The 21,945-nt window shown below is 38.8% G+C and overlaps 1 protein-coding gene across 1 annotated transcript in view; it reads right to left on the reverse strand.

Annotated features, from left to right (window-relative positions):
- Positions 1 to 7,350: 7,350 nt before the first annotated feature.
- The window catches only part of LOC124020753 (regulator of G-protein signaling 11-like), a 70,233-nt gene continuing 55,638 nt past the window's right edge, over positions 7,351 to 21,945 (reverse strand). Inside the window, exons 15-17 of the mRNA XM_046336012.1 lie at positions 20,046 to 20,184; positions 19,664 to 19,746; positions 7,351 to 8,067 (exon numbers count right to left, since the gene is read on the reverse strand). Of these exons, the coding sequence (XP_046191968.1) occupies positions 7,932 to 8,067; positions 19,664 to 19,746; positions 20,046 to 20,184 (358 nt within the window). The 3' untranslated portion in view covers positions 7,351 to 7,931. The remainder of the gene's footprint in view (positions 8,068 to 19,663; positions 19,747 to 20,045; positions 20,185 to 21,945) is intronic.

Raw genomic sequence — 21,945 nt, forward strand, 5'->3', positions numbered from 1 at the left:
CCAGCGATATGCAACTCTTCAGGGAAGTCAGGAACCAATACACGCAGTCAGTCAGAAAAGCAAAGGCTAGCTTTTTCAAACAGAAATTTGCATCCTGTAGCGCTAACTCCAAAAAGTTTTGGGACACTGTAAAGTCCATGGAGAATATGAGCACCTCCTCCCAGCTGCCCACTGCACTGATTCTAGGTAACACTGTAAAGTCCATGGAGAATAAGAGCACCTCCTCCCAGCTGCCCACTGCACTGATTCTAGGTAACACGGTCAACACCGATCAATCCATGATAATCGAACATTTCAACATACATTTCTTTACAGCTGGCCATGCTTTCCTCCTGGCTACCCCAATCCCGGCAAACAGCTCTGCACCTCCCACAGCTACCCGCCCGAGCCTCCCCAGCTTCTCCTTCACCCAAATCCATATAGCAGATGTTCTGAAAGAGCTGCAAAACCCGGACCTGTACAAATCAGCTGGGCTAGACAATCTGGACCCTCTCTTTCTAAAATGATCCGCCGCCATTGTTGCAACCCCTATTACCAGTCTGTTCAACCTCTCTTTCGCCCAAACTATTTTAGACCTATATCCATCCTGCCCTGCCTTTCTAAAGTCTTCGAAAGCCAAGTTAAAACACAGATCACTGGCCATTTTGAATCCCATGTACCTTCTCCGCTGTGCAATCCGGTTTCCGAGCTGGTCACGGGTGCACCTCAGCCATGCTCAAGGTACTAAATGATATCATAACCCCCATCTATAAATGACAGTACTGTGCAGCCGTCTTCATCGACATGCCCAAGACTTTCGACTCTGTCAATCACCGTATCCTTATCGGCAGACTCAATAGCCATCGATCACCACATTCTTTTGGAGAGATTGGAAACCCAAATTGGTCTACACGGACATGTTCTGGCCTGGTTTAGGTCTTATCTGTCGGAAAGATATCAGTTTGTCTCTGTGAATGGTTTGTCCTCTGACAAATCAACTGTACATTTCGGTGTTCCTCAAGGTTCTGTTTTAGGACCACTATTGTTTTCACTATATATTTTACCTCTTGGGGATGTTATTCGAAAACATAAAGTAAACTTTCACTGCTATGCGGATGACACACAGCTGTACATTTCAATGAAACATGGTGAAGCACCAAAATTGCCCTCGCTAGAAGCATGTGTTTCAGACATAAGGAAGTGGATGGCTGCAAACTTTCTACTATTAAACTCGGACAAAACAGAGATGCTTGTTCTAGGTCCCAAGAAACAAAGAGATCTTCTGTTGAATCTGACAATTAATCTTAATGGTTGTACAGTCGTCTCAAATAAAACTGTGAAGGACCTCGGCGTTACTCTGGACCCTGATCTCTCTTTTGAAGAACATATCAAGACCATTTCGAGGACAGCTTTTTTCCATCTACGTAACATTGCAAAAATCAGAAACTTTCTGTCCAAAAATGATGCAGAAAAATTAATCCATGCTTTTGTCACTTCTAGGTTAGACTACTGCAATGCTCTATTTTCCGGCTACCCGGATAAAGCACTAAATAAACTTCAGTTAGTGCTAAATACGGCTGCTAGAATCCTGACTAGAACCAAAAAATTTGATCATATTACTCCAGTGCTAGCCTCTCTACACTGGCTTCCTGTCAAAGCAAGGGCTGATTTCAAGGTTTTACTGCTAACCTACAAAGCATTACATGGGCTTGCTCCTACCTACCTCTCTGATTTGGTCCTGCCGTACATACCTATACGTACGCTACGGTCACAAGACGCAGGCCTCCTAATTGTCCCTAGAATTTCTAAGCAAACAGCTGGAGGCAGGGCTTTCTCCTATAGAGCTCCATTTTTATGGAACGGTCTGCCTACCCATGTCAGAGACGCAAACTCGGTCTCAACCTTTAAGTCTTTACTGAAGACTCATCTCTTCAGTGGGTCATATGATTGAGTGTAGTCTGGCCCAGGAGTGGGAAGGTGAACGGAAAGGCTCTGGAGCAACGAACCGCCCTTGCTGTCTCTGCCTGGCCGGTTCCCCTTTTTCCACTGGGATTCTCTGCCTCTAACCCTGTTACGGGGCTGAGTCACTGGCTTGCTGGGGCTCTCTCGTGCCGTCCCTGGGGGGGGATGCGTCACCTGGGGGGTTGATTCACTGTTGTGGTCGGCCTGTCTGGGTTCCCCCCTTGGGTTGTACCGTGTCGGAGATCTTTGTGGGCTATACTCGGCCTTGTCTCAGGATGGTAAGTTGGTGGTTGAAGATTTCCCTCTAGTGGTGTGGGGGCTGTGCTTTGGCAAAGTGGGTGGGGTTATATCCTTCCTGTTTGGCCCTGTCCGGGGTGTCCTCGGATGGGGCCACAGTGTCTCCTGACCCCTCCTGTCTCAGCCTCCAGTATTTATGCTGCAGTAGTTTATGTGTCGGGGGGCTAGGGTCAGTTTGTTTATCTGGAGTACTTCTCCTGTCCTATTCGGTGTCCTGTGTAAATCTAAGTGTGCGTTCTCTAATTCTCTCCTTCTCTCTTTCTTTCTCTCTCTCGGAGGACCTGAGCCCTAGAACCATGCCCCAGGACTACCTGACATGATGACTCCTTGCTGTCCCCAGTCCACCTGGCCATGCTGCTGCTCCAGTTTCAACTGGCCTGGGCCCTAGGACCATGTCCCAGGACTACCTGACATGAGGACTCCTTGCTGTCCCCAGTCCACCTGGCCATGCTCCTGCTCCAGTTTCAACTGTTCTGCCTTACTATTATTCAACCATGCTGGTCATTTATGAACATTTGAACATCTTGGCCACGTTCTGTTATAATCTCCACCCGGCACAGCCAGAAGAGGACTGGCCACCCCACATATGCTCTCTCTAATTCTCTCTTTCTTTCTCTCTCTCGGAGGACCTGAGCCCTAGGACCGTGCCCCAGGACTACCTGACATGATGGCTCCTTGCTGTCCCCGGTCCACCTGACTGTGCTGCTGCTCCAGTTTCAACTGTTCTGCCTTATTATTATTTGACCATGCTGGTCATTTATGAACATTTGAACATCTTGGTCATGTTCTGTTATAATCTCTACCCGGCACAGCCAGAAGAGGACTGGCCACCCCACATAGCCCGGTTCCTCTCTAGGTTTCTTCCTAGGTTTTGGCCTTTCTAGGGAGTTTTTCCTAGCCACCGTGCTTTTACACCTGCATTGTTTGCTGTTTGGGGTTTTAGGCTGGGTTTCTGTACAGCACTTTGAGATATCAGCTGATGTACGAAGGGCTATATAAATAAATTTGATTTGATTTGATTTGATTTTGGTTTCTCAATTGACTGCCTCGCCTGGTTCACCAACTACTTCGCAGACACAGTTCAGTGTGTAAAATCAGAGGGCCTGTTGTCCGGACCTCTGGCAGTCTCTATGGGGGTACCACAAGTCTATCAAATCAATTCTCTGTAATTATTATTACGTGATTAAATAATCAGGTAGATGTAACTAACAAGGAAGGCGGGGAACCAAGGAAAATATTCAGATTACTAAGTTATAATTTTCCTAATATAACTTTCAGATATTTTAATATCTGATCAATTAGCCTTCTCATTAATGAATTATTCTTTACCTCACGTTAGTTGATAATTAAAGTTGATCACAAATAGTTTCATCTTTACTCATTCATCCCATACAACAATTAGATGCAAGCCACACAACCGAGACGGTTGTATAAACAGGGTTATGGTAATGTGGCTGTACTGTCTCTCATGAGTTTCACCAAATAGACCAGTTCGTAGCTGGCTACTTTACCAACCTTTTACACATTCTGCAGAACGTGAATATTGTTCAGTTCTCAAGTTCTGTGAGGTGGAAGAAATTAATTTGTTCTCTCTATGAAAACTCACTCACTCTCTATACTGTCTGGCCATGAGGAAGAATCTTCTCCAGAAATGTATGACCTCTGACCACAGCAGCCTGAGTGTAGCAGAGAGAGAGAGAGAGGGATGGTGCAGAGGTAGTGGGATGGCGCTCTCTGTACCCAAAGAAGGCAACGGCATGACTACCGAACCTCGACTTCGGCAATGTCATCTACAAAATAGCTACCAATACTCTACTCATCAAACTGGATGCAGTCTATCACAGTGCCATCCGTTATGTTACCAAAACCCCTTATACAGTTATTATGATGAGGTATGACAGTTATTATGATAAGGTATGACAGTTATTATGATGAGGTATGACAGTTATTATGATGAGGTATGACAGTTATTATGATGAGGTATGCCAGTTATTATGATGAGGTATGACAGTTATTATGATGAGGTATGACAGTTATTATGATGAGGTATGACAGTTATTATGATGAGGTATGACAGTTATTATGATGAGGATATTACAGTTATTATGATTATACAGTTATTATGATGATTACAGTTATTATGATGAGGTATGACAGTTATTACATTTAAGTCATTTAGCAGTATTACATTTACATTACATTTAAGTCATTTAGCAGCTCTTATCCAGAGCGACTTACAAATTGGTGCATTCACCTTATGACATCCAGTGGAACAACCACTTTACAATAGTGCATCTAAATATTTTAAGGGGGGAGGGGGTGAGAAGGATTACTTTATCCTATCCTAGGTATTCCTTAAAGAGGTGGGGTTTCAGGTGTCTCCGGAAGGTGGTGATTGACTCCGCTGTCCTGGCGTCGTGAGGGAGTTTGTTCCACCATTGGGGAGCCAGAGCAGCGAACAGTTTTGACTGAGCTGAGCGGGAACTGTACTTCCTCAGTGGTAGGGAGGCGAGCAGGCCAGAGGTGGATGAACGCAGTGCCCTTATTTGGGTGTAGGGCCTGATCAGAGCCTGGAGGTACTGAGGCGCCGTTCCCCTCACAGCTCCGTAGGCAAGCACCATGGTCTTGTAGCGGATGCGAGCTTCAACTGGAAGCCAGTGGAGAGAGCGGAGGAGCGGGGTGACGTGAGAGAACTTGGGAAGGTTGAACACTAGACGGGCTGCGGCGTTCTGGATGAGTTGTAGGGGTTTAATGGCACAGGCAGGGAGCCCAGCCAACAGCGAGTTGCAGTAATCCAGACGGGAGATGACAAGTGCCTGGATTAGGACCTGCGCCGCTTCCTGTGTGAGGCAGGGTCGTACTCTGCGGATGTTGTAGAGCATGAACCTACAGGAACGGGCCACCGCCTTGATGTTAGTTGAGAACGACAGTTTGTTGTCCAGGATCACGCCAAGGTTCTTAGCGCTCTGGGAGGAGGACACAATGGAGTTGTCAACCGTGATGGCGAGATCATGGAACGACAAGTTATGACAGTTATTGTGATGAGGTATGACAGTTATTGTGATGAGGTATGACAGTTATTATGATGAGGTATAATAGTTATTATGATGAGGTATGACAGTTATTTTGATGAGGTATGACAGTTATTATGATGAGGTATGACAGTTATTATGATAAGGTATAATAGTTATTATGATGAGGTATGACAGTTATTATGATGAGGTATAATAGTTATTATGATGAGGTATGACAGTTATTTTTGATGAGGTATGACAGTTATTATGATGAGGTATGACAGTTATTATGATGAGGTATAATAGTTATTATGATGAGGTATAATAGTTATTATGATGAGGTATGACAGTTATTTTGATGAGGTATGACAGTTATGATGAGGTATGACAGTTATTATGATGAGGTATGACAGTTATTATGATGAGGTATGCCAGTTATTGTGATGAGGTATGCCAGTTATTATGATGAGGTATGACAGTTATTATGATGAGGTATGCCAGTTATTGTGATGAGGTATAATAGTTATTATGAGGAGGTATGCCAGTTATTATGAGGAGCTATGACAATTATTATGATGAGGTTTGCCAGTTATTATGATAAGGAATAACAGTTATTGTGATGAGGTATGACAGTTATTATGAGGAGGTATGCCAGTTATTATGAGGAGCTATGACAATTATTATGATGAGGTTTGCCAGTTATTATGAGGAGGTATGACAGTTATTATGATGAGCTATGACAGTTATTATGATGAGCTATGACAGTTATTATGATGAGGTATGGCAGTTATTATGATGAGGTATGACAGTTATTATGATGAGGTATGACAGTTATTATGATAAGGTATGACAGTTATTATAATGAGGTATGCCAGTTATTATGATAAGGAATAACAGTTATTGTGATGAGGTATGACAGTTATTATGAGGAGGTATGCCAGTTATTATGAGGAGCTATGACAATTATTATGATGAGGTTTGCCAGTTATTATGAGGAGGTATGACAGTTATTATGATGAGCTATGACAGTTATTATGATGAGCTATGACAGTTATTATGATGAGGTATTACATTTATTATGAGGTATGACAGTTATTATGATGAGGTATGACAGTTATTATGAGGAGGTATGACAGTTATTATGATGAGGTATGCCAGTTATTATGATGAGGTATGACAGTTATTATGATGAGTTATGACAGTTATTATGATAAGGTATGCCAGTTAATATGATGAGGTATGACAGTTATTATGATGAGGTATGACAGTTATTATGATGAGGTATGCCAGTTAATATGATGAGGTATGACAGTTATTATGATGAGGTATGCCAGTTAATATGATGAGGTATGACAGTTATTATGATGAGGTATGCCAGTTAATATGATGGGGTATGACAGTTATTATGATGAGGTATGCCAGTTAATATGATGAGGTATGACAGTTATTATGATGAGGTATGACAGTTATTATGATGAGGTATGCCAGTTAATATGATGAGGTATGACAGTTATTATGATGAGGTATGCCAGTTAATATGATGAGGTATGACAGTTATTATGATGAGGTATGCCAGTTAATATGATGGGGTATGACAGTTATTATGATGAGGTATGCCAGTTAATATGATGAGGTATGACAGTTATTATGATGAGGTATGCCAGTTAATATGATGAGGTATGACAGTTATGATGAGGTATGCCAGTTAATATGATGAGGTATGACAGTTATTATGATAGATATGACAGTTGACTGATCACCTGTCACTGTTATTGGTGTTCATCAGTCATGTTGTTCTAAATTAAGGGATAGTCTAAAGGCTGGTTTACACTCTGTCTGTGGACATATCGACAGTTGTCATCCGACTTCAAACTTGTCGTTTTCATTATGAAAAAGTATAGGCACAAAACGACAGGCTTTGCATGACATCTGCATCCCGGTGCTCCAAATAGTAGACTTTCTCTAGCACCAATAAACCCGTTTCAAAATGAATTCAGTTCAATGTGAACCTAGCAAGCCAGGCAACTAAAAGCTATTTTCAAAACAATGTTTTGGTTAGTTGCTAGCTAGTTAGCCAGTTCAAATAATGACCAGAGTATAGCTGACAACGTCTTACTACTTTTTATTCATTATTACAGAAACACAAACCCACAACATCGTTATTTAAAAGATAATTGTGAGCCGACAGAAAATAGCTGACTGCCACAGAGTGACGGAATAGAACTAGGTCATTCTATTTGAGAATTATAGAACTACAGCATCACCGTGTCGCAGTCCGGTAACCATGACAACGGACGTTGCGACAGTCTCAGAGACGGGAACTTTTTTCATGTCTCTGCAACAAGGAAACTAACAGTCGCAACGACCGTCTACAGACATTCCACAGGAGTATAAATTAAAAGTTGTTTTGACCAGCGACACTTGTCACATTATAATTGTCCATAGACATGTTATTAGACCAAGTATAAACTGGCCTTAAATCTACATTAATTGAACAGTGGAAATCTTTCAGATTGTCTCTGTAAACTATACCTATAGTTCTATATTAATAAATATAACTACTAGACAGTATTATAACTTCTAGAAGTAGATGCAGGGTCTTGAATGGTTGCTATAGTGATACAATGGTGACCAGATCTGGGTGTCATGAACATGGTGGTTGTGGTATTCCCATGGCGATCAGATCTGAGAGTTGGTTGTGGAGCTTGTTCCTGTTGGTCCCGCCCCTTTAGCCTTTCCATCATCTTCTGTCGCTTGGGTAACCATGGCAGGAGAGGGGCTAGAGTGACGCTGTCGCCTCATGAAGGGAAATACACTAAGAGGAGGAAGGGAGAGAGGGAGGGAGAGAAAGGAAGGAAGGAGATAGGGAGAATCAGGGAGAGGGAGAGAGGATGGAGAGAAAGGAAGGCAGGGAGAGAGGAAAGGAGATAGGGAGAGAGGAAAGGAGATAGGGAGAAGCAGGGAGAGGGGAGAGAGGATGGAGAGAAAGGAAGGCAGGGAGAGAGGAAAGGAGATAGGGAGAGGGAGAGGGAGAAGGGAAAGGATGGAGGAAAGGAGGCAGGGAGAGAGGAAAGGAGATAGGGAGAAGCAGGGAGAGGGAGAGAGGATGGAGAGAAAGGAAGGCAGGGGAGAGGAAAGGAGATAGGGAGAAGCAGGAGGGAGAGAGGATGGAGAGAAAGGGAGCAGAGGGGAGAGGGAGAGGGAGGATGGAGAGAGAAGGAAGGCAGGAGAGAGGAAAGGAGATAGGGAGAGAGGAAAGGAGATAGGGAGGAGAGAGAAAGGGGAGAGAGAGGAAAGGAGAGGGAGAGGGAGGAGGATGGAGAGAAAGGAAGGCAGGGAGAGAGGAAAGGAGATAGGGAGAATCAGGGAGAGGGAGAGAGGATGGAGAGAAAGGAAGGCAGAGAGAGAGGAAAGGAGATAGGGAGAAGCAGGAGAGGGAGAGGGAGAGAGGATGGAGAGAGAGGAAGGAGCAGGGAGAGAGGAGAGGAGATAGGATGGAGAGAAAGGAAGGGAGAGAGGAAGGAGGAGGGAGAAGCAGGGAGAGGGAGAGAGGATGGAGAGAAAGGAAGGCAGAGAGAGAGGAAAGGAGATAGGGAGAAGCAGGGAGAGGGAGAGAGGATGGAGAGAAAGGAAGGCAGGGAGAGAGGAAAGGAGATAGGTAGAAGCAGGGAGAGGGGAGAGAGGAAAGGAGGAGAAGCAGGGAGAGGAGAGAGAGGATGGAGAGAAAGGAAGGCAGAGAGAGAGGAAAGGAGATAGGGAGAAGCAGGGAGAGGGAGAGAGGATGGAGAGAAAGGAAGGCAGAGAGAGAGGAAATGAGATAGGGAGAAGCAGGGAGAGGGAGAGAGGATGGAGAGAAAGGAAGGCAGAGAGAGAAATGAGGAGAAGGAAGGGAGGGAGAAGCAGGGAGAGAGGAGAGGGAGAAGCAGGGAAAGAGAGAGGGAAGTACGAGCAAGAGCATCGTTGGATATAGTAAATACAGTATATACAGTATATCACAAAAAGTACACCCCTCACATTTTTGTAAATATTTGAGTATCCCCGGGACCACCCCGTAAAATGTATGCACACATTTTTGTAAATATTTGAGTATATCTTTTCATGTGACAACACTGAAGAAATGACACTTTGCTACAATGTGAAGTAGTGAGTGTACAGCTTGTATAACAGTATACATTTGCTGTCCCCTCAAAATAACTCAACACACAGCCATTAATGTCTAAACCGCTGGCATCAAAAGTGAGTACACCCCTAAGTGAAAATGTTCAAATTTATTTTATTTAGGCCCTGACAGCTTTATGTAGGCCCTGACAGCTTTATGTAGGCCCTGACAGCTTTATGTAGGCCCTGACAGCTTTATGTAGGCCCTGACAGCTTTATGTAGGCCCTGACAGCTTTATGTAGGCCCTGACAGCTTTATGTAGGCCCTGACAGCTTTATATAGGCCCTGACAGCTTTATGTAGGCCCTGACAGCTTTATATAGGCCCTGACAGCTTTATGTAGGCCCTGACAGCTTTATGTAGGCCCTGACAGCTTTATGTAGGCCCTGACAGCTTTATGTAGGCCCTGACAGCTTTAGGCCCTGACAGCTTTATGTAGGCCCTGACAGCTTTATGTAGGCCCTGACAGCTTTATGTAGGCCCTGACAGCTTTATGTAGGCCCTGACAGCTTTATGTAGGCCCTGACAGCTTTATGTAAGCCCTGACCAGGTGAATCCAGGTCATTCACCTGCTCAGTCTGTGTTAGGGAAAACGCAGGTGTTCCTAATGTTTTGAACACACACTGTATATTGTAATGCTATATATATATATATATATTTATGAGTATATATATTGTAATGCAGCATATCTTGAGTAGTATATATTGTATTGTAGTATATTGCAGAGTTTATATTGAGGAGTATATATTTGAAGAGTATATACTTAATATTTATTGAGTATATTTTGAGTTGTATATATTGTAATTGAGTATATATTGAATATATATTCAGGAGTATATATTTGATGAGTATATATTGTGATTGAGTATATATTAACTATATATTTGTCACGTTCTGACCTTTATTTCCTTTGTTTTGTCATTATTTAGTTTGGTCAGGGCGTGAGTTGGGGTGGGCAGTCTATGTTTGTTTTTCTATGATTTTGGGGATTTCTATGTTTCTGCCTAGTATGGTTCTCAGTCAGAGGTAGGTGTCATTAGTTGTCTCTGATTGAGAATCATACTTAGGTAGCCTGGGTTTCACTGTTTGTTTGTGGGTGATTGTCTATGTTAGTTGCTTGTGTCAGCACAGTTCTCATTATAGCTACACGGTCATTATTTCGTTTATTGTTTTGTGTAGTTTGTATTCAGTGTGCAGTGCTTTTTTTATTAAAAAATCATCATGAACACATACCACGCTGCATTTTGGTCTGCTGAATAATATCAGGTATATATTGTAATTGAGTATATAGTGATTGAGTATATACCGTGACATATATCCAGGAGTATATATTGTAATTGAGTATATAGTGAATATATATCCAGGAGTATATATTGTAATTGAGTATATAGTGAATATATATCCAGGAGTATATATTGTAATTGAGTATATAGTGAATATATATCCAGGAGTATATATTGTAATTGAGTATATAGTGAATATATATATATCCAGGAGTATATATTGTAATTGAGTATATAGTGAATATATATCCAGGAGTATATATTGTAATTGAGTATATAGTGAATATATATATCCATTGTAATTGAGTATATAGTGAATATATATCCAGGAGTATATATTGTAATTGAGTATATAGTGAATATATATCCAGGAGTATATATTGAATAATTGAGTATATAGTGAATATATATATCCAGGAGTATATATTGTAATTGAGTATATAGTGAATATATATCCAGGAGTATATATTGTAATTGAGTATATAGTGAATATATATCCAGGAGTATATATTGTAATTGAGTATATAGTGAATATATATCCAGGAGTATATATTGTAATTGAGTATATAGTGAATATATATCCAGGAGTATATATTGTAATTGAGTATATAGTGAATATATATCCAGGAGTATATATTGTAATTGAGTATATAGTGAATATATATATCCAGGAGTATATATTGTAATTGAGTATATAGTGAATATATATCCAGGTATATATTGTAATTATATATTGTAATTGAGTATATATTGTGAATATATATATCCAGGAGTATATATTGTAATTGAGTATATAGTGAATATATATTCAGGAGTATATATTGTAATTGTATATAATGTATATATATATTGTAGTAGTATATATAGTGAATATATATTCAGGAGTATATATTGTAATTGAATAGTATATAGTGAATATATATTCAGGAGTATATATTGTAATTGAGTATATAGTGAATATATATCCAGGAGTATATATTGAATATATTCCAGGAGTATATAGTAATTGAATATATATATCCAGGAGTATATATTGTAATTGAGTATATAGTGAATATATATCCAGGAGTATATATTGTAATTGAGTATATAGTGATATATATATGAGTATATAGTGAATCAGGATCCAGGAGTATATATTGTATATATTGTATATTGTAAGTATATAGTGAATATATATTCAGGAGTATATATTGTAATTGTAGTATATATTGTAATTGAATATATATTCAGGAGTATATATTGTAATTGAGTATATAGTGAATATATATCCAGGAGTATATATTGTAATTGAGTATATAGTGAATATATATTCAGGAGTATATATTGTAATTGTAGTATATATTGAGTATATATATTTGAGTATATATATATTGCAGTGTAGTATATTGAGTATATAGTGAATATATTCAGGAGTATATATTGCAGTGTAGTATATATTGAGTATATATTCAGGAGTATATATTGTAATTGAGTATATTGAAAGTATATATATCCAGTGTAAATATATATCCAGGAGTATATATTGACTATATTCAGGAGTATATATTGTAATTGAGTATATTGAATATATATCCAGGAGTATATTTGTATATATTGTAATTGAGTATATAGTGAATATACAATCCTCAGCAGTATATATTGTAATTAGTATTAGTGAGTATATTCCAAAATGTAATTGAATTTTAAATATATATCCAGGAGTATATATTGTAATTGAGTATATAGTGAATATATATTTCCAGGAGTATATATTGTAATTGAGTATATAGTGAATATATATCCAGGAGTATATATTGTAATTGAGTATATAGTGAATATATATCCAGGAGTATATATTGTAATTGAGTATATAGTGAATATATGTCAGGAGTATATATAATTGAGTATATAGTGAATATATATCATAGTATATATTGTAATACCTGTATCATAATAATATATATCCAGGAGTATATATTGTAATTGAGTATATAGTGAATATATATTCAGGAGCATATATTCATCATAATAACTGTAGTATATATATCAGGAGTATATATTGTAATACCTATATCAGTGAATATATGAATATATATTCAGGAGTATATATCATAATATTGTAATTGTATATATATATCCACAATAATTGTCATACCTCATCACAATATATATATTGTAATTGAGTATATAGTCATATAATAATGTCAGGAGTATATATTGCAGTGTAGTATATATTGGAGTATATATACCTCATCAGTATATATTGCATTAGTATATAGTGAATATATATACCAGGAGTATATATAATTGAGTATATAGTGAATATAATAACAGGAGTATATATCATAATAACTAGGAATATATATCAGGAGTATATATTGTAATTGACCTCATATAGTAATATATACCTCAGTATATATTGTAATACCTAACTGTATATATCTCATCAGTATAATAATTGTCATATAACTGTCATATATATCAGGAGTATATATTGTCATTAGTATATAATAACTATATATTCAGTATATAATAATTGAGTATATATCACATATATATTCATACCTCATATAATAACTAGTATATACCTCATATAATATTCAGGAGTATACCTCATCATAATAACTGAGTATATATCATAATAACTGTAGTATATTTATATATATTCAGATATATATTGCAGTGTGAGTACTCTCAGTATATATCCTGTATTGTAATTATATGCAGTGTAGTATATATTGAGTATGTATTCTACAAGTATATATTGCAGTGTAGTATATATTCAGTATATATTCTGGAGTATATATTGCAGTGTAGTATATATTGAGTATATATCCTGGAGTATATATTGCAGTGTAGTATTGAGTATTGACTATTCAGAAGTATATATTGTAAGTGTAGTACCCATTGAGTTATATTCAGGAGTATATATTACATTGAGTATATTTGAGTATATATTCTGGAGTATACACAAGTGTATATATTACAGTCTCATATTCAAAATGGTATATATTTGGAGTATATATTGCAGTGTAGTATATACACAGTATATATTCAGGAGTATATTTGAGTATATATTCTGGAGTATATATTGCAGTGTAGTATATATTGAGTATATATTCTGGAGTATAGTATTGCATCATATAACTGTCAGTATACCTCATCACCCATTGACTTTTTCAACTATTCAGTGTAGCTCATTATAGATTACTTTCATATCCTCAGAGTATATATTGACTATATATCCAGGAATAACTGTCATACCTGATCACAATAACTGATCAGGATAATATTCATCATAATAACTATTACCCATCATAATAACAGTATATGAATATATATCCTCATTCAAATAACTGAAATACCGTATTGCAGTGTAAGTCATCATAATAACTGGTATATACCTCATCATTCTGGAGTATATATTGCAGTACCTCATCACAATAACTGTCATACCTTATCATAATAACTGTCATACCTCATCATAATAACTGTCATACCTCATCACAATAACTGTCATACCTCATCATAATAACTGTCATACCTCATCATAATAACTGTCATACCTCATCACAATAACTGTCATACCTCATCATAATAACTGTCATACCTCATCATAATAACTGTCATACCTCATCACAATAACTGTCATACCTCATCATAATAACTGGCATACCTCATCATAATAACTGTCATACCTCATCATAATAATAACTGTCATACCTCATCATAATAACTCATGTCATACCTCATCATAATAACTGTCATACCTCATCATAATAACTGTCATACCTCATCATAATAACTGTCATACCTCATCATAATAACTGTCATACCTCATCATAATAACTGTCATACCTCATCATAATAACTGTCATACTAACTGTCATAATAACTCATAATCATACCCATCTGGCCCTCATCATAATAACTGTCATAACTGTCATACCTCATCACAATAACTAACTGTCATACCTCATCATCATCATAATAACTGTCATACCTCATCATAATAACTGTCATACCTCATCATAATAACTACCTCATATTTATATAAGTATTCAGATAATAACTTTACCTCATCATAATAACTGTCATACCTCATCATAATAACTGTCATCCTCATAATTTCATATTTATATTGTCAGATCCTTGAGATCCTGTTTCCATTGATCATCCTTGAGATGTTTCTACAACTTGATTACAGTCCACCTGTGGTAAAGTCAATTTACCTGTCTATATACAGTGGGGCAAAAAAGTATTTAGTCAGCCACCAATTGTGTAACTTCTCCCACTTAAAAAGATGAGAGGCCTGTAATTTCCGTCATAGGTGCACTTCAACCATGACAGACAAAATGAGGGAAAAAAATCCAGGAAATCACATTGTAGGATTTTTTATGAATTTATTTGCAAATTATGGTGGAAAATAAGTATAGCCTGCGTCTGTAATGGGTCTGCAGTCAAACGACCACCCTTCATCACTGTCAAGTGCTCCCTAATATATAATAATAATAATAATATATGCCATTTAGCAGACGCTTTTATCCAAAGCGACTTACAGTCATGCGTGCATACATTCTACGTATGGGTGGTCCCGGGGATCGAACCCACTACCCTGGCGTTACAAGCGCCATGCTCTACCAACTGAGCTACACAGGACCACACCACACTCCCTAAAACACTTCAGCGAGCAGGGCCTTTCTAATTGGCCAGGGTATCCTGGAAGGATAATGACCTCATTCCAACAGTAGCATTGAATAGGCCCCGCGATATGCAACTGTTCAGGGAAGTTAGCAACCAATATACCCAGGCAGTTAAGTAGGCAAAGGCTAGCTTTTTCAAACAGAAATTTGCATCCTGTAGCACAAACTCAAAAAAAGTTCTGGGTCACTGTAAAGTCCATGGAGAACAAGAGGACCTCCTCCCAGCTGCCCACTGCACTGAGGATAGGAAACACTGTCACCACCGATAAATCCATGATAATTTAGAATATCAATAAGCATTTTTTCTATGGCTGGCCATGCTTTTCACCACTACCATGGTCAACAGTTCCGCACCCCCCACCGCATCTTGCCCAAGCCTCCCCATTTCTCCTTCACCCAAATCCAAATTGCTGATGTTCTGAAAGAGCTGCAAAATCTGGACCCCTACAAATCAGCTGGGCTAGACAATCTGGACCCTCTCTTTCGAAAATTATCCTCCACAATTGTTGCAACCCCTATTACTAGCCTGTTCAACCTCTCTTTTATATAGTCTGAGATCCCCAAAGATTGGAAAGCTGCCACAGTCATCCCCCTCTTCAAAGGGGGAGACACTCTAGACTCAAACTGTTACAGATCCATATCCATCCTACCCTGCTTTTCTAAGGTCTCCGAAAGCAAAGTTAATATACAGATCACAGACCATTTCGAATCCCACCGTACCTTCTCCGCTATGCAATCTGGTTTCAGAGTTGGTCATGGGTGCACCTCATTCACACTCAAGGTCCTAAACGATATCATAACCGCCATCGATAAAAGACAATACTGTGCAGCCGTCTTCATCAACCTGGTCAAGGCTTTCAACTCTGTCAATCACCGCATTCTTATCGGCAGACTCAACAGCCTTGGTTTCTCAAATGACTGCCTCACCTGGTTCACTAACTACTTCTGAGATAGAGTTCAGTATGTCAAACCGGAGGGCCTGTTGTCCAGACCTCTGTCAGTCTCTAGGGGTGCCACAGGGTTAAATTCTTGGGCCGACTCTTCTCTGTATACATCAATGATGTTGCTCTTGCTGCTGGTGATTCTCTGATCCACCTCTATGCAGATGACACCATTCTGTATACTTCTTGCACTTCTTTGGACACCGTGTTACCTAACTTCCAGACAAGCTTCAATGCCATACAACTCTCCTTCCGTGGCCTCCAACTACTCTTAAATGCAAGTAAAACTAAATGCATGCCCTTCAACTGATCGCTGCCCGCACCTGAACGCCCGTCTAGCATCGCTCTGTACGGTTCTGACCTAGAAAATGTGAACAACTGCAAATACCTAGGTGTCTGGTTAGGCTGTAAACTCTCCTTCCAGACTCACATTAAGCATCTCCAATCCAAAATTCAATCTAGAATCGGCTTCTGATTTCGCAACAAAGCATCTTTCACTCATGCTGCCAAACAAACCCTCGTAAAATTGACTATCCTGCCGATCCTTGACTTCGGCGTCTCTAACACTCTACTCAGCAAATTGGATGCAGTCTATCACAGTGCTATCCGTTTTGTCACCAATGCCCCATATACTGCCCACCATTGCGACCTGCATGCTCTCGTTGGCTGGCCCTTGCTTCATTTTCGTCGCCAAACCCACTGTCTCCAGGTCATCTATAGGTTTTTGCTCTGTAAAGCCCCGCCTTATCTCAGCTCAATGGTCACCATAGCAACACCCACCCATTGCACGCGCTCCAGCAGGAATATTTCACTGGTCATCCCCAAAGCCAATTCCTCATTTGGCCGCCTTTCCTTCCAGTTCTCTGCTGCCAATGACTGGAATGAATTGCAAAAATCTCCACTAAAGCTGGAGACCCATATCTCCATCACTAACTTTAAGCATCAGCTGTCAGAGCAGCTTATAGATCATTGAATCTGTACACAGCCCATCTGTAAATAGCCCACCCAACTACCTCATCCCCATATTGTTATTTTTTTGCTCCTTTGCACCCCAGTATCTCTACTTGCACATTCATCTTCTGCACATCTATCACTCCAGTGTTTAATTGCTAAATTGTAATTATTTCTCCACTTTGGCCTATTTATTGCCTTACCTCCCTAATCTTACCTCATTTGCACACACTGTATTTACACTTTTCTATTGTGTTATTGACTGTACTTTTGTTTATTCCATGTGTAACTCTGTGTTGTTGTTTATGTCGCACTGCTTTGCTTTATCTTGGCCAGGTCGCAGTTGTAAATGAGAACTTGTTCTGAACTGGCCTACCTGGTTAAATAAATGTGAAATAAAATAAATAAAAGATTGAACTCTTTGGCCTGAATGTCAAGCGTCACGTCTGGAGAAAGCCTGGAACCATCTGTACGGGGAAGCATGGTGGTGGCCGCATCATGCTGTGGGGATATTTTTCAGTGGCAGGGACTAGTCAGAATCCCGGGGAAAGATGAACGGAGCAAAGTACAGGGAGCTCCTTGATAAAAATCTGCTCCAGAGCGCTCAGGACCTTCTCCCCCAGTCTAATGTTTACCTTCCAACAGGACAACAACCCTAAGCATACAAGCCAAGACAACGCAGGAGTGGCTTTGGGACAAGTCTCTGAATGTCCTTGATGGCCCAGCCAGAGCCTGGACCCGATTGAACATCTCTGGAGAGACCTGAAATGATCTTTGCAGTGACGCTCCCCATCCAAATTGACAGAGCTTGAGAGGATCTGCAGAGAAGAATGGGAGAAACTCCCCAAATACAGGTGTCCCAAGCTTGTAGCGACATACCCAAGAAGACTCGAGGCTGTAATTGCTGCCAAAGGTGCTTCAACAAAGTACTGAGTAAAGGCTCTGAATACTAAAATAAATGTCATATTTCGAATTTTTTTCTTATAAATGAGCAAAAATGTTTAAAAACTTGTTTCTGCCTTTTTATTATGGCGTATTGTTTGTAGATTGATGAGGAAAAAAGAAGTTTAATCAATTTTAGAATAAGGCTAACCTAACAAAATGTGGAAAAAGGCTGACTACTTTCCAAAGGCACTGTACATTGTAATATAGTATATTGGGGAGTATATATTTAAGCAATAAGGCCCAAGGAGGTGTGGTATATGGCCAGTATACCACAGCTAAGGGATGTTCTTATGAGAAACACGGAGTGCCTGGACACAGCCCTTAGCCGTGTTATATTGGCCATATTTCACATGTATAATGAATGAGGTGTATATATTGTAATATCGTTTATTCGGGAGGTTGTATTGGAGAGTATATATTGTAATGTAGTATATTGAGGAGTGTATATTGTAATGTAGTATATTGAGGAGTATACACTGTAATGTAGTATTTTGAGGAGTCTATATTGTAATGTAGTATATTGAGAAGTACATATTTTAATGTAGTATATTGAGGAGTATATATTGTAGTATATTGAGGAGTATATATTGTAATGTAGTATATTGAGGAGTATATATTGTAATGTAGTATATTGAGGAGTATACACTGTAATGTAGTATTTTGAGGAGTCTATATTGTAATGTAGTATATTGAGAAGTACATATTTTAATGTAGTATATTGAGGAGTATATATTGTAGTATATTGAGGAGTATATATTGTAATGTAGTATATTGAGGAGTATATATTGTAATGTAGTATATTGAGGAGTATATATTGTAATGTAGTATATTGAGGAGTATATATTGTAATGTAGTATATTGAGGAGTATATACTGTAATGTAGTATTTTGAGGAGTCTATATTGTAATGTAGTATATTGAGAAGTCCATATTTTAATGTAGTATATTGAGGAGTATATATTGTAGTATATTGAGGAGTATATATTTTAATAAAGTATATTGAGGAGTATATATTGTCATGTAGTATATTGAGAAGTATATATTTTAATGTATTATATTGAGAAGTATATATTGTAATGTAGTATATTGAGGAATATATATTGAAATGTAGTATCAATTGCAATGGAGTATATTGAGACATATATATTGTAATGTAGTATATTGAGGAGTATATATTGAAATGTAGTATATTGAGAAGTATATATTTTAAAGTAGTATATTGAGAAATATATATTGTAATGTAATATATTGAAGGTTATATATAGTAATATAGTACATTGAGGAGTATATATTGTAATGTAATATATTGAGGAATATCTTTTGTAATGTTGTATATTGAGAAATATATATTGTAATGTAGTATTTTGGGGAGTATATATTGTGTTGTAGTATATTGAGGATTATACATTGTAATGTAGTATATATTGTAATGTAAAATTTCCTGAGTACCTCTTCTTGGTCTCCTGGGGAACGATGGCTTTGGCCAGCATGTTCTTATACAGCTCAGACTTCAGATACCTGGGGTAGGAGTCCTAGAAGTCAGAGGTTAGAGGTTAGATACCTAGGGTAGGAGTCCTAGAGGTTAGAGGTTAGATACCTAGGGTAGGAGTCCTAGAAGTCAGAGGTTAGAGGTTAGATACCTAGGGTAGGAGTCCTAGAGGTTAGAGGTTAGATTCCTGGGGTAGGAGTACTAGAGGTTAGAGGTTAGATTCCTGGGGTAGGAGTACTAGAGGTTAGAGGTCAGATACCTGGGGTAGGAGTACTAGAGAGGTTACGGTTTACAGTTCAGGGGTTAGAGGTCAGGGTTCAGGTGTTTGAGGTCATGGGTTACCTTCTTCATGAGGAAGTAGATGTGCATCTGGGCGTCGTCCATAATGAAGCGATGAGGTCGTTTGATTCCCTCCAGTGTTCTCTCCATGGTCTTACTATCGATGTTCACCCAGCGAGCTGCCCCAGGGGCCAGAAAGTTCCTACACACACACACAGATCATAATACCACATACTCAGATCACAGTACCACATCCCTCAGTCATAGTACCACATCACTAAGTACCACATCACTCAGTCATAATACCACATCACTAAGTACCACATCACTCAGTCATAATACCACATCACTAGGTTCCACATCACTCAGTCATAATACCACATCACTAAGTACCACATCACTCAGTCATAATACCACATCACTCAGTCATAATACCACATCACTAAGTACCACATCACTCAGTCATAATACCACATCACTCAGTCATAATACCACATCACTAAGTACCACATCACTCAGTCATAATACCACATCACTAAGTCATAATACCACATCACTCAGTCATAATACCACATCACTAAGTACCACATCCCTCAGTCATAATACCACATAACTCAGTACCACATCACTCAGTCATAATACCACATCACTCAGTCATAGTACCACATCACTCAGTACCACATCACTAAGTCTTAATACCACATCACTCAGTACCACATCACTAAGTACCACAGCACTCAGTCTTAATACCACATCACTAAGTACCACACCACGTAGTCTTAATACCACATCACTAAGTACCACATCACTCAGTACCACATCACTCAGTCATAATACCACATCCTCAATACCACATCACTAAGTACCACATCACTCAGTCATAATACCACATCACATCACTCAGTACCACATCAGTCATAATACCACATCATAATACCACATCACTAAGTCATAATACCACATCACCAGTACCACATCAATCAGTACCACATCACTCATAATACCACATCACTAAGTCATAATACCACATCAATCAGTACCACATCACTCAGTCATAATACCACATCACTAAGTCATAATACCACATCAATCAGTACCACATCACTCAGTCATAATACCACATCACTAAGTCATAATCACATCACTCAGTACCACATCACTAAGTACCACATCACTCAGTCATAATACCACATCACTCAGTACCACATCACTCAGTCATAATACCACATCACTAAGTCATAATACCACATCACTAAGTACCACATCACTCAGTCATAATACCACATCACTAGTCATAATACCACATCACTCAGTACCACATCACTAAGTCATGGTGCCACATCACTCAGTCATAATACCACATCACTAAGTACCACATCACTCAGTCATAATACCACATCACTCAGTCATAATACCACATCACTCAGTCACATCACTCAGTCATAATACCACATCACAGTCATAGTCATCAATAATACCACATCACTCAGTCACATACTCACATCATAGTACCACATCACTCAGTCATAATACCACATCAATAAGTACCACATCACTCAGTCATAATACCACATCACTAAGTACCACATCACTCACATACCTAACACTCAGTCATAATACCACATCACTAAGTACCACATCACTCAGTAATACCACATCATCAGTACCACATCACTAATACCACATCACTCAGTCATAATACCACATCACAGTCATAATACCACATCAGTCATAATACCACATCACAGTCATAATACCACATCATAAGTACCACATCACTCAGTCATAATACCACATCACTAAGTACCACATCACTCAGTCATAATACCACATCACTCAGTCATAATACCACATCACTCAGTCATAATACCACATCACTCAGTCATAATACCACATCACTAAGTCATAATACCACATCACTCAGTCATAATACCACATCACTAAGTCAGTACCACATCAGTCA

Source organism: Oncorhynchus gorbuscha, unplaced genomic scaffold (genome assembly GCF_021184085.1).
Source record: "Oncorhynchus gorbuscha isolate QuinsamMale2020 ecotype Even-year unplaced genomic scaffold, OgorEven_v1.0 Un_scaffold_901, whole genome shotgun sequence".
NCBI lineage: Eukaryota > Metazoa > Chordata > Actinopteri > Salmoniformes > Salmonidae > Oncorhynchus > Oncorhynchus gorbuscha.